The sequence below is a fragment of the Leuresthes tenuis genome, unplaced genomic scaffold, assembly GCF_036924035.1.
Source record: "Leuresthes tenuis unplaced genomic scaffold, fLeuTen1.0.hap1 SCAF_7, whole genome shotgun sequence".
NCBI lineage: Eukaryota > Metazoa > Chordata > Actinopteri > Atheriniformes > Atherinopsidae > Leuresthes > Leuresthes tenuis.
The window spans coordinates 15,435,780-15,450,448 of record NW_027325361.1 but is presented as its reverse complement, the minus strand read 5'-3'; the positions used below and the strand labels follow the sequence as shown (position 1 = coordinate 15,450,448).

The 14,669-nt window shown below is 39.3% G+C and overlaps 2 protein-coding genes across 3 annotated transcripts in view; both read right to left on the bottom strand.

Moving 5' to 3' along the window:
* timm44 (translocase of inner mitochondrial membrane 44 homolog (yeast)) overlaps nucleotides 1-14,669 on the bottom strand; it is a 251,283-nt gene that overhangs the window by 98,459 nt on the left and 138,155 nt on the right. The gene's annotated exons all lie outside the window — the stretch shown is intronic.
* LOC140311900 (ceramide synthase 2-like) lies at nucleotides 3-14,044 on the bottom strand. Its single transcript, XM_072389489.1, has 11 exons — nucleotides 14,001-14,044; nucleotides 12,887-13,063; nucleotides 11,044-11,161; nucleotides 8,745-8,863; nucleotides 8,263-8,320; nucleotides 7,973-8,023; nucleotides 5,060-5,152; nucleotides 4,492-4,620; nucleotides 2,329-2,435; nucleotides 1,829-1,985; nucleotides 3-1,752 (listed from the first exon to the last, which is right to left on the bottom strand). Exons 2-11 carry the CDS (start codon nucleotides 13,060-13,062, stop codon nucleotides 1,546-1,548), a joined length of 1,215 nt encoding a protein of 404 aa, XP_072245590.1. The 5' UTR covers nucleotide 13,063; nucleotides 14,001-14,044; the 3' UTR covers nucleotides 3-1,545.

Sequence of the window (14,669 nt, the reverse complement as noted above, 5' to 3'; positions counted from 1 at the left end):
GCTAATTTATCAAATAGGGGTAATTTATTAAAACCTTTCAACAGGCCACACAATAAACAAGACACCCAGGTGCACTCAGTGAAGAACAGTCAAATGTAACTTTCATGGAACATTTCTTCTGCTTTTTATATCTATAAACAAACAAACAAATATTCTGAGTCTTTAAGTGTGCCATTCAGTGGATCAGCCCTTTGCATTTGGAGTTCCATATATATATATATATATATATATATATATATACTTTTTGTGCTCCTATGACATACAACATTAAGTAGCAAACTAGAAGATTTTGTGCACACTGATAGCAGACACATACAGATCTTCAGAATAGCTGTATTTTCTGCTGCTGTATAGACAGTGACTCATACAAGACAAAAACATGTCTTGTGTTCCCAGTGAATTACACAAAGCCAGTCTATTCATGTCAAAATATGCCATACATTTTTATGAAAATCACAGATTCTCTGGTTACCAACTGTCACAGAGATTCTGAGACGTAAAGCAAACCATAAAGTTAGGTCCACTGTCTAAAATATCTCACAAATGCCTATTCGTGGCTTACCCGGGACACTGTAGCTTCTGGCACAAGTCATGTTGCAGCATTTCCCATGTGTTTGTTCAGTAAAGATAATGCACTAACACACAGAGTTCATACTGAATGCTTGTGACAAAATAGTGTAAAAACAGCAGCCTAAGGCACAAAACAAAAGTCCTGTGAATCACCATATAAGAAAAACCTCCTTGAGAAAATCCCACTGCCTGTCACAATTATAAAACAAGTAAGAAAAAGACACCAAACAAACCCATATGGTTCAGATTCATATTTCTAGGAGCAGTAGAGTTTTTGATAAAGGCATCATTCTTTCAGAAATGGTACAAGTACTACTTTGTACAGTAGGTGGCGCCATATCTATAACAGGAAGCAAACCTCAGACATATAGGATTGAACGTAACCTTGTCACTGAAAAATATAACTTTATAAGTCTAATGAGGTTTTAGCAGTAGCATTTTGAACTCTGACGCAAATTACAAAATTAAGACGGCTTCTTAAGTTAAAGGTTCATAAAAATAATCTTAAAAAATCACTACAACCAATGTTTTTAAATAATCTATGTACAATGAACAATAAAGCTTTGAGAGTGAATGAAAAGGAATAAAACAATTTCTCTCCTTGGTTATTCACAAAAAAAGTTGTTGCAACACCATGACAACAAGCAGCATAAATACAAAATCTGCGCAAACTACAATTAGTCATGAAAGACATCTCATTGTCTTTCATTAGCCAGATTTACTCTACATTTACAAGCGGTAAGACGGTGTTACCTCCTAATCGCACAGTGGTTGTGAAAATCTACAATCATCTGTGCTTGTATGCTCTATTTTTATTTTTTAAGAAAAGCAGGACGCAGACCTACCCTGGCCCGAAATCATCCATGCACACAAATCCTTATGTGTGTATCATATGGCAGAAATGAGTTTGTCTTCAGGGGATGAAACTATTTTTTTCCAGTGGAGCCTGGTGGATGTATGTGGAAAGCTGCTCTACTATCTAGCTTTAGGCATTCTGCTGTTTATATTCCTCTGGTTGGTCAGGTTGTTCAGGACACAGTTGTTTGCCAGTGATGCCAGTTTGGAGTTGATTGTCCCCTTCCTATGCTCCCAGTTGCACTCATCCCCTTCTTCCTCAGGTTCATCTTCTTCTTCGTTGTCATCCACCTCACTTTCCTCATCACTGCGTTCATCACGCTCAACCTATGAGTGGAATGTACAGGTTACGATCATCTTCTGTACCTCCTCCTCTGTCATTTACTAGTTTAACAATACTCACCTTGCCCAGGAAGACAAACTTGTAGACCATGCGGAGGATGAGGTAGGCCCAGAAGATGTGTAGCGCTTGTAGCACTAACAGCAGAGCATTGAAGAAAAAATAACCAAAGAAAGGCTGGAAGTATTCAAGAGATACCACCAGGGTTGAGTGGACCACTCTGGAAAACAGTCAGAGTAATGGGAACATAGTTTGTTATGTCCCAGGCAGGTGTTTCTTCAGTTCTACACACTTATAAAGCACAGAATTAAAGATCTTAAGGATGCAGATTATTATTATTATTTTTTACATCAGCAGCCATTATACACACTGATAAACAAAACCTCTACCTACTTAGAGTTGAAATCCAGCAACGTGACCGTTCTCTGCTTTCTGAATTGCTTAAAATCTAGTTTATGTGCTAAAGTTTCATGTTGCTAACTTGTTCTAGCCGGCACGCACGAATAAAGTTGTATCTGCTATAAACTGAAAGTATCGTATTAATTCGTCTAAAGCCAACATACCTGCAAGGAAACACCACCAGTCTTGTAACCAGGAAGACCAGAGCGAAGATGACAAACAGCGAGTCGCACGTTCTCGTCCACTCTGCATAATGAAACATCTTGGCAGACTGGCCGGGAAAAGAGAAAAATAATTCTTAGTTTTTACAAATTGCAAAACATATTGACCATACTTAAGATACACTAAACTGTGTCCACATTATACTTAAATTAGCAACTCGAAAGAAAGAGAAAGCTGTTCTGAGACAAGCGTTAAGGAAGAACCCAGTGAATATTACTGGAATAGAACCAAAAACCTTTTAGGCACATGAATATTTCTCTCACTGAAAATGCAACCTGACAGTATATGAATGAAACATTTTTGGTTCCATAACATGATTTTCTTTAGGCATATTGCAACTCAAGTGGTTTGAAAGGAAACTAGATTATTTTGCACTGTGTTAGGCAAGTTACTTTACGACTTTACTGCATGTTGTCTTTGTCAGTATCCCCCAGAGAAAGGTAACGAGCTAAGCTGCAGTACATGAACAGTACATGGCAGCAGTGGTTTTCTTCATCCAAAGCTACTTTTTTATCCTTTTAATTTAACCAATATTATGTAATTATTAAAGAAGCATAACTGCTCCAAAACCAATTTGACAGCAAAAACAAATAATACAGCATGTTATTTAAGTGTTTTGTGTGTGTATATTACTCAAAGTTTGTCAGTTTAGTTTTACTGTCCATCTATCCTTGTATGTCCTCATTATACTTCGGGCACATCCGCATCATAAACTGTAAGAAACCGCAAAACTCAGCACAACTCAAACTACAGCTGCAAAAGAATAAAGACCTGCATCTAACTGTAAAAACATTTTGAGTATGTTTGTGTTCAGTCTCATGCCAAGTGTCCGTATTCAGTATACCCAATAGGCATGAATTACCTCAGGATGTCAACATCAATGTCATACAGTAGTGCCTCCATTGTAGTCCTGTGATAAGGTAATGAAACCTTTCAATATCTAAACTAGCGGCACCATTATTTTTAGCAATACTACAGCCTAATATTGCTTCTGCACCTCCTCTTGGCTCTATGCAGCTTCAGAAAACCTCGTCTGTGACCGCAGAGTTTCACCAGTCCTTAAGTCTTTTCAAAGACATGGCGTTTCTCCTGTATCATTAACAAATGCAGATGCTCTTGTGCATCCCCTCAGATGATGCAAAGCAACACAATCAGAGGACAGACTCATCAAAAAGATAAATATAAATCAATAAACAAAATTTTCAAGAAAAGATTAGTCAATAAACTGAAACTAATTTCTGTTTCAGCAAAGCGTATACACAGAACAAGGGCTGCATCCAGTTGCTACTATATTCTTAGCTTGTGTGTCTTAGACTAACTTAATTTTTCTCTTGTATTTACATGTGTTGTCATAGTTGGTGATGTAGGTAGATTTCCCATAGAAGCAGGCTGTGGGTTACTAAATGCTTATTCTTTCTTGTCCAAGGCTGGCAGCTGAAGGAAGAGGGCTGAATCGACAGTTTTTTGTTATTGTTGTTTTTGTTAATATTAAAACTAAACATTCAAACACCCCGGGCATTGATAAAAAATGCATAGCTCATACATTGCCTACACTCAACTCGGAAATGAGGATAAAATCAGTTAATTACCAGAAACAACACTGTCGTCATACCATTATGACTCTTTATCAGAGGCCAGACAACCCCCAGCTGTGCCTGAGGTTACATGACCAGCTTTACATGTTCCTTGGCTCTGAAACGACGATGACACCCTTGAATTACAGATGCTATCAGTGACACGTTAGACCCAGGAAAATCAGCACCATGAAACCAATCATAATTGTTTTGACTAGCAGGTGATACTTTTACAGACACAAAGAATATTTTTAGGGGATTTTTTTACTATTACCCTAATGCTTCTATGTTTTGCTCATTGCACACCTGATGTAGGCTTAATATGTGTGGAAGCACGAGGAAACTTTCTCAACATTACACAAGTTTCATTTCATCATAATGATGCATTTTGCATTTCCTCCTTCCTTCTGCTTCAGCTAACAAATGAAAGATTTGTGAACATTTCTGCCACATTGTTCAGGAAGAGTGAAAGAAGGAATAACGTCATTGCTGTCATTCAACTGCCATTTGAAATCAGGCGGGGTGCTTTACCTCGAGGAGGAAGTCAGAAGAATCATGCACCAGCATCACAAACGTGCCAACTCTCACAAAGTTGGTGCAATAGGAGAAACCAATGAGAAAGATGGTGGCTATATGATGAACCACCTGCTCCTTGAAATCCTGTAACACATACACAGAACAAACAAAGTTGTAGACTTTTAAGGACAATTTACCTGCTTCATTTGTGGTCAATTTCATCTAAGGTCAGGTAAAGCAGATTTGCACAGATAGTTTGAAGCGTCGTAAACAACACAAAACCACCTTAGTTGTTTTTCTACAGACTGAAGAAAACTCTCAGGAAAACTGGCAGCAGCCAGCTAAATGTAACTGATTAACTTACATTTCTGAATCATACTCTTTCATTTTAACTGTGAATATAAAATCTGTGCTAATCCCTACTGAGACTCTAAAATCTCCAACCATCCACTCTAAAATGAGCAAAAATGCAATGTTATGATGTATCAGCAGATAATCCAGTCCATAATCTGTTCAAAGTTCAACTGGTCTGGAGAAAAAGCAAAACTTTAAAAAGAAAGTCATTGGTCAAGCTCATACTCACTTTGCGCTTGACATCCACAGAAACACACAGCAGCAGGGACAAATAGAAACTCAGCTCCAAGATGTAATACCAGTAATGAGCATCAGCTACAGACTGAAGAATGAGAGGAAAAGAGTGGCAGTGAGCAAAGATTAATAATCAGTGTGAAAACAGTGGCATTTCAAACACCAGTTTATGTGTGCAGTCAGTGGAAATCATACAGTGGAAGCATTTACAGGCTTCCAAATATATTGGTGATACTGCTCCAGAAACAGCTTTGCAAATAGGGTAAGTATGTGTTGCTCAACTCGAAGCTGTTCAAGAGCTAAAACATTAGAACTAACTGATACTCCACACTGACTTTGACCTCAAGTGTTTGCTGAGAAAGATCTGGATAGTTGATGGTGGGGGTTGGAAGTAATGGGACCCCAAAAAGACTCCTTTGTCCTTAAACTACCCAGGACTCCCCACTGCCGAGCATTTGCAGCTCAGCTGAATGATCTGCATGTGAAAAAGTATAGAAATAAAGCTGAAATAATTCAGAATTGGTATGAAAATGACATCACATTCCTGCTTAGAGCATATATCAACAGAACTCCCATCCTTCTCTGAAAAAGAGGACGTGCTAAATCGTGAGTAAATTGTGGTGCACTGTCTCAAATGAAAACACTTGCTGAACAGACAACATTCAATGTTTGCAGCGACACAATGGCCGGAAGTGGACTGAAGTGTTCAACCCATAAAAACACATCCTTTCTCGCCACGGGGTTTCAGACAAGAAAGCACAGTCAGATGCACTGAGGCTTGCAGGAGCTGTTATCGGTCAAGCTGCTGATACAGAGCTGTGTCTTGGCAAAGAAGGCTGGTCTCCAGGGAGGAATGCTGCCGTGCAGTCATACCAGGCTGTCATCAACACTGCAGAGATATTAACTTTTCAAGCTGAGGGTATGCAAAATACTGTAGACATACAAAAGCAGCTTTGCTGTCAAGGAAGTGAAGAAATGGAGACAAAGTAAACAAAATAGGAGGGATGCGCTGACCAATCTGGGGTATAAATCAAAAGAGCATCAAAGGCAAATTCTCCTTTACCCAATAAAGATATGAATACTGTATGTGTTCCACAGAGCAGAGACCTGCTCAGACTGATTTTTGAAAAATTACTTTAATTCTCATTTAGTTATTACAGTTTTTTTTTTTAAATAGAGATTTACATAGAAAACTCGACTGAAAAATGCTAATCATAGGTTCAATGGGTCAAAAGTGAGATTTTAAGCAAATTTAAAAACCAGTCAGACTCTTCCTATTGTATGCAGGTAGTATGTTACATCTATGTTAATCTTCTTTCACTGGAATTTAAACAGATGTCGATCGATTATGATTTATGACATAGATGCATCATTTCTCCATTGTTTTGTTACAGCTTACCACTGGACTTCATTATCTCTGCCCGATAAGCATTAACAATGTTCATGCCAACTGATATATTTATTATTTTCAGTTCAGTTCATGGTTTGTGCTGTTGCTGTTGAAAAGACTGAAAAGGGTACAAATCTACATCCACCCTCAGAGCTCTTCACGGCAAAGCTCCTCGCCCCTCGAGGTGCTTTTTAGGAGCTGTGACTTCATTAGAGATCAATTTCCTAAAGAATGGCAGAAGAACGGAGAAGATAAGGAGGCACAAAATGGAGAAATAGGGAAAGTGAAGGTAAGTCACGCTGTGTTGCATGTATCTTGTGAGGAAACCCCTCTGTTATCTGTGCTTTTTACTATGGTTACCTGATTACCTGTTGTGTTCTTCGAAGTTCTTTCTGAAGTTTGTTAAAAACGTTCTAATCTGATGGAGAAGGTAGGAGGAAAATTGCATGGTAAAACAGAAAGACAAGGAACCTTAGCGGGAGACACTGAATGGCAATGTCAAGGAGCAGTATTTGAATGAACTAAGCAAGACCAACAACATTCATGCAGAGGACTGGATTTCTAATGTTGATGCGCTATACATTGTGAACCATGTTTTTCAATTTAGTAGATTCACTGCATGAGTTTAAAAGTTACAAATCCCTGAAAGCTCAGGAACAGTTCTGTAGAAGCTAGGTACGAGATCTGCTAATTTACCACCTGTTGTTGTTTTGGATTTTCTGCAGAATTGGATACCTCCTTTTTTTTTTGTCAATATCATTGAGTCATAGCGTTGGATTAAATCAGTCGCACTACTAATAATGAAGAATGGCTTTATTTGTGGACTTTGTTAAGACATGTTTTCTTTTTTTCAACACACAAATATAGTTCACAATTGGTTCATTTGAAAAGAAGTGAACTGAGAAATTATTTTCGAGGTTGGTCTTAAACGCTGTGCATAAAAATACAATCTTTAAGGTAAGCGTGAAGATTCTCAGCATACAAAAGAAGACCTCATTGAACGCAGGACCCTCACAACAAAATTATTATGCCGATCACCCAAATTTCGAAACGGTGAAACATCAGCTTCACATTCTCTTTGCCAGTAGATCCAACTATCCCAGCCGACCTTTGATGAGGGGCTGGAAACACTTTGAACAAATCTTCTGCCTCCTGTCTGCCCATATAGAGGCAAACATGCACACTCACAACTCTGCCCTCCCACTTTTATCCGATAGTGCTGACCGCTGCAACGTATTTATAAACTACACATACACAGATGACAAGTTTTTGTGTCTGAATTGCTGAAACTTCTACTGGCCAGCTACAAACAATTTCTAGCAGCTTATACAACCCCCTAAAGTTTTTAACAGCTTCACTGTTAAAGTTCTAAAGTGTTTCCGTCATGCAATGAGGCGTTTTCATTGTAATTCATATAGCAGGATAGACAGAATTTGTAACTTAATGCTGATGCTGATAAATTAAAAGAAAAGTTTTTATCAACAAAGAACTATTTAAATCATTCCATCTCCAACTCACCTGTTTGGGATAACCCCTCCAGCACTCTCTGTGATCCCAGAACCACGGAGTCTGAAAGATCCAGGAAACAGTCCATGAAACATTTCCTGGTCTGGATGTCACCTAAACCTCATTTGCAATCCACAATGCATCTACAGTGATACCAAAGGAAATTAAACAAACCTCCCACTTAAATCAACCATCATTCCTTTAATATTCTCGTATATTGCACAACATAAATTATCTATATGTGTTATTCAATGCAAGCACAAGATTGTCTGTGGGCAGAAGAATATGAAGAGTACACTTACATTAACTAGCGAGCCAAGCCCCGCTGTGAATGCTATGAGATAGAATACAAACCGCCAACTGCACAGACACAAATAAACAACATAATATGTTAGAAGTCTAAATGAAATTGGCAAATGGTCAGTGATCGGAAGAAACAGACAAAAAGTTGATTGATCAGTGTTATCTGTACAGCACGACTTTAAGAATTAGCCTGAAAGTTAACATTTGCGTTTAATTCCAGTTTCAGCAAAAAAGAGCAACATATTGACAAAATAATTGGAAAAACTTTCACCACTTTGTGATTACTAAAAAGCATTTTGCACACTTGTGACAACATGAGCAGCAGCACAAGTTTCATCATGTAACAAACATAAAAAAAACAAAAAACACACAAATTCTCCTCTGCACAAACAACTGTGTTTCTGTACTTCGTGTTTCTCTTATGTTCACAATTATGTATTGATCTATTTCGATTTAAAAAAGAAAAGAACGAGAAACTCACGATGCCTCGCAGAACTTTTTTGTGTTGCTGGGCCGGTCCTGGTTCCTTCTGTGTCTGAACCAGGTCTGGATCTTTCTCTGCGAGAGCCCACACTGCTTCCCCAAGCTCACCACTTCACTCTGAGTACACACATACGCAGTAAATATCAGAATCAGAAAACTTTATTGATCCTGGAGGAAATTGCTCAAGTGATAACTGCACACATGTATATACAAACAATGACAACATATTAGCACACACAACTAGTGCTAGCAAAGTACAACAGGAAAAACCCACACAGTAATAAAACGCCCAGTTATATAAAAACACGATAAGAAGTACAGCTCTTCATGAGTGTGTTGCCAAGGTAGGATAATCAGATTGATAATGCACATGAGGCAGTGATGTATTGCACAGATAATACAGTAGAAACACATAAACGAATAAACACCACATTTCAAACATGATTTACCCGCCTTTCTTCAGCTCCTTGCTGCTTTACCTGACAGTTTTGATTTCAGCAAAACTGAACAAGTTTCAGACTTGTCATGTCAATATTAGTGCTTCTGCAATAACAGATGTGCTTAATCCAACAATTAGCGATCTGTTGATGACTCCGTAACAAGAATACTGTTAGTATGATAGTTCCTTCTCTTTCTTTCTGCAACTGAATCCTTTACACAGGCTACTGTTACAGCTGAGAGGTCCTTGCACTTGCTGAAGAGTTTTTTTATTCTGAGTTGAAGCAAAAACAGCAACAAATTCAATTTTTTAATTTGGCTACACTGGTTATATGTTGACCCTTACTAATGTTGCATCAAATGATATAACAAGGTGTGCTGTGCAAAAAGAAGTTCCTGTGGCTTCCATGTAAAGTGAGTTTGTGGCCTGCGACTTACATGGCAGAACAACAAAGACATTGGCTGTCTGTCCAGGCCACATGTAAATAGTTTTGCAAATAAGTCTGAGCACATGTGCATAAACATACTAGACACACGTGCTTGCACATATGCAGACAACATTAGACAGCGCTCACAGAGCAGTGAAATTTTCCCTTGATAGGCATGTCTTGTTCTGACATGTGCACAACCCTGCTTGTCTGCACAGGAACACCAGTGCTGCCAAGCCAAGCGAAACCAAGGGGCAGATGGACACTTTCCATGTGAAGCTGAACTCTGTTGCATGCCTGCATCGGTTGATTAAGAGACGGGAAACTCACAATGCATAAAATGACAGTTTTACAGACTTCAAATTTTTCTTATGCTACTTCTAAAGCAGAGATGAACTAACTAATGAATAGATTTACAAAACAAAGTGATGATGATATAGGATGACAACTGAAGCAAACATAGCATATTGATGGGGATTTGCCTTGTAAGCCTGGGGCTATTTTATTTAATTAAACTTAAGCCTGAAGAATCTCCATAAATTTAGCCAGTAGAAGCTAAGATGCTAAGTAGAAAGGAACATTTTGACAAAAGTAATAAAAAAATGCACTGAATATGTTGCAACAGAAATGAAACCTTCCAAATGTTACACCTGTCTTCATCATATTTGCTCTCAGCAACCTTTTCAGTGATTGTGCAACGAAAAATGGAGCCAGATCCAGAATATACATGATTTACTTTCTACATGGCATTTGGAAATCTTGTCCATGAGAAACTACCACACCTTGGTGACAGACTGTATGAACTACTCATCCTCGGGGACTTCCTGCATTTGAAACAGTTCCTTGTTCTGACAAAAAAAACCATAAATGTACTTTTCCCCTATGATGAGACCACACCCAACACACATAACACTGTATGTTGAAAAAACCAACTGTCACCAAAAAGTAGGTTCAAACTAACATGTGGAGGGCCACAATCACACCAGAGAGTCACAATATTCATAGTTATTCCTTCATTCTCCATATTTTCCATATCCACTTCATCCTACTCAGGGTCGTGGTGGGCTGGAACCTATTCCAGTTGCCACTAGGAGAGAGGTAGCATACACCCTCACTCCTACAGTAATTTTAGTATCTTAGAATCACCAATGACACTACCATGTATGTTTTGGGACTCTGGGAGAAAGCTGGAGTATCCAAAGAGAACCCAAGTATGCACTGGAAGAAAATGCAGAAAGACCCCAGCTGAGATTCGAAATGGGAATCTTCTTGCTGTGACAAGACAATGCTAACCACCACCACTCCACCATGCAGCCCCTCAATAAACCAATAGTTTTCAATCAGAATTATCATTATTTTCAAATAGAACGCTATCAGATCTGGTATATTTCAGAGTGTCAACTTTGAATTAGGAGGAGTAGGAATACAAACTTGTGATTGTTGTCGACTGTTCTGTTTGTAGAAGGCTTCCAGCTTTGGTATAGATGGGGCTCGAATCCGAATGCGATCCTTGACACCTAAGTATTTGCTTAAAGGGACAGCGATGAGTCTGAGGGGACAGACAGCAGGAGAGAGGAGGAATAAGATAAGAATTTTCAAAATGGTTGCACTGGTAGAACAACAAGGTGAATTAATGTGAGATGCCATCATCAGCTGTCAAATGTGCTTTGAACTCAGTACAGTATAGAAGATGGAAATAAGATAGCTCGTCTGACAGCTTGCAGAGCTGCTCTTGTGGGTGTATTGTGTCATTTGGCCAGATAATCTTTGTCATTAGCTGATATGGCATCAAGAGACACTTGATCTGTATGTGTGCTACAGTGAGGAGACAGAGTGACAGAAAAAGAGAACAATGTGGGAGAGCAAGCATGGGTGAACTGTTTTGGTAAACGGGTGTATGTGTGCACACATCTATGGCCACGTGTGTAACTCTATTCCAGAGATAATCATCCAAAAGTGGGGGGAGAGATCAGAGAGAATGAGAAGGTCACTGTGGCTTTACACAGAGACACACACAGTCTCTGGTTACAGGAACTCCGAACATGCAAACACACCCTTGCACTCAGCTACCTGAACACGGGAAACAGCTGCAGCAAGAGCTGATCATAAGAAGATACACCTTTTTCCTCTCGAGCTGACAAACATGTCCTGAGACACCAATACCTCAAACTGCCCTGTCCATCACAACAACCAAGACTACACAGAGGCATGCTGGTATTGAGCTTACATTAAACTCTCACGCATGACTGCCTCTAATACAGCTGATATTACTGCTGATAAATACCTCACAAAGGTCCAAATAATCTCTGACAAATCTCTTCTAAATATTCTCCAATCAGCAAGGGGACCGCTCAACCCTTTACTGATAAGAGAAAATGTGGTTCTCATTAATTGATAAATATTACAGCAATCAAACAAAAATGGGTTCTCTTGCAACAAACAACATTAGTTCCCAGCAAGAACCAGAAATCTTGACAACATCACTGGAATTAGTGGATATTTGATAAACCTGTGATAAGAAACTACCTCCAAAACTTGGAGCTGGTGCTACAGTCTAAACAGACCAGTTCATTATGATTATGTGGTCCAGTGGTTTCTGAGAGGAACTACCTGTCAACTACATATCTATGATAAAACACACATTCTGTGGATCAATCCTGTAAGGTATGTTTGTTGTTGATTATCAGCCAATAAATGTTTTAGCAATGTAAAAACGATAAGACTGAATTCCCCATTCCAGGATTAGCAGTCTTGCTTAATAAGCACTGGAGGGAATTTACAATAAATCCCTGAAGTCTTTTCACCCTGGCAGCTCCCTGCGGTTTTCTCCAGCACAGGCTGTTATTTACAAAGTAAAGTGAATCAGCACAGCATCAGTAGCTATTCAGCATAAGGAAGTTCACTTGATATAGTGCAAATAGACCACTTAAATCATGGCTTTAAAAAGCTGGACCCTGAAGGGCTTTAGCAATGTCAGCAGCTAAAACTTTCTACTCAGGATCTCTCTCTGCATGTCTGATCTACACCCTCTATATAAACAGAGCACTTATAACGGGTGGAGGAGGCATTATCCCCGAGCAACACACCCAGCTTGACAGGCAACCAGCATGACCACAGCAAGTAAAACGGTAAATTAAAAGGAAACTATTACTCTAAGCCTCATGAAGTCCCTTTTATCAAATATCATTTAGGATTACAGTTGCTAGACTTAAACAAGCAATGGCAACCTAATGATTTTGCACCAGTGATTTAATTATCCAAAAGTGTCACTCACCTCTCAAAGACATATCTTAGGGCTATAAAGGCAAAGGCCAGTGGCAAGGTGTAGATGAGATCCCTGGGTAGAGGAATGTGCCCCTCACTTTTCTTCATCTCAATGTCCTTCCAGTGGGCACCGGGAGGAAGCCAGTACTCCTCCTGCCACAGCCACTCATTTAACAGGGCCTCCATCCTGAAGAGAAGAGGAAAAGAGAGAAATAGGAGAACAATGTTACACCTTGCCAAAACACTGATGTATGTTTCACATTCATACCAAACCATGACTGAGATCCCAAGATTTTAAAAGAAAGACAACAAGCCTGCATATGAACTCCATGTCGACATGATTTAAACGTGCAACTGCAGGGTAAACTGTGCACCACTGGTGTTGTTACACTGAGAAATTTCATGAACACTTGACCTACAAAAACTTTTTTTTTAAAAAAGGAGCAAACTGGTTGCAGATGAAGTTTCTCTCAATCAGCTGACTGGTTGGGCAAATAAACAGTGACAACCACAACAAAACAACAGCCATGTTATTACAACTCAACAGCAAAGAGTCTGCACACGCACTCAAGCAAGACCTGACCTGAGAAAAGCACTCTGATGTGCACGCGCGCACGCACATGCAAAGATATCCATATTTGTAGAAACACAAACAAATCCAGTCAAACACATTTGCTTCGATCCGTCCTGTAAATACGTCTTCGGCCTGTGTGCAGACAGTGATTTGGGGTTTAAATGTTGCTCCCCACAGACTCACTAACATATTGATCAGGCTGTAGCGGAACAGCGCGAGCGCTCATGCACCATCGCAGCTCGCAGGCAAGACAAACCGCAATACAATGTGGACAACAGCGAAGCGCCTTTGGCAAATACGCTGGCTCGCTATGAAAATTGATACATCAGATGAAATATTAAGAAAGAAAAAAAAAAGGCAACACCATAACATCAGTGATCATTTAAAGCAGTCGGTCTGCGCACAGGAGAAAGCACACCTCTCACATCCTCCAGCATCGAGCCGAACAGCCCTATCAGCAGACATTCCACTTTTTTAATCACAGTGATTGATTTTTACAAACAATATGGATGAGCTGTAACATAATATTGCCTATAAATATGGCGCTTACCTGTCCTGGTTCCTGTGATGAGGATGACAAATGTACAACTGTACAAGTGGGAGAGTAGGAGGAGGAGCCTGTTTGACGCACCCTGCTGAGGGCGGAGAGAGGCTGTCATCATCATCATCATCATCACATCACTGGGTTTTACATGTCACAGAGCTCGAGATAAACAAGCAACCGTCATTACTGATCAGACAAAACATTCAATGCGTTAAGACGTGGCGTCAATGGGTGATTATAATCACTTCAGTCATCTGCACGAGACATTCTCTTTTCTGTTTTGACTTTATTTTGGGCTCTTCTCGTTGCTCTGATCTTGTCGGAATACACACCTAAAACCTAAACTGCCAAAAAAAAAAAATCCGGAGCCAAACAAACATATGCATTTAAAACAGTTATCTTTGCCCACTGCTTTCCTCTGCAGTCTTCATGTTTTCTTCTTTTCCAGAAGAAAGTCCAAGAATCACCACCAGGATATCACCCTTGAATATGATCAGAAAGGATGAGAATGTGGTAATTTGTTTATCTTTTTATGTGAAAGGTAGACGAAGTGCACAATCCATAGAACACCTTATAGGCAAAAAAAAAAAAACAGCAACAAAAAAAAAAACAGCATCAGAAGAGACAAGGCAATGGTAATATCCTGCAGAAAACATGAGATAGTCAGCAGAAACA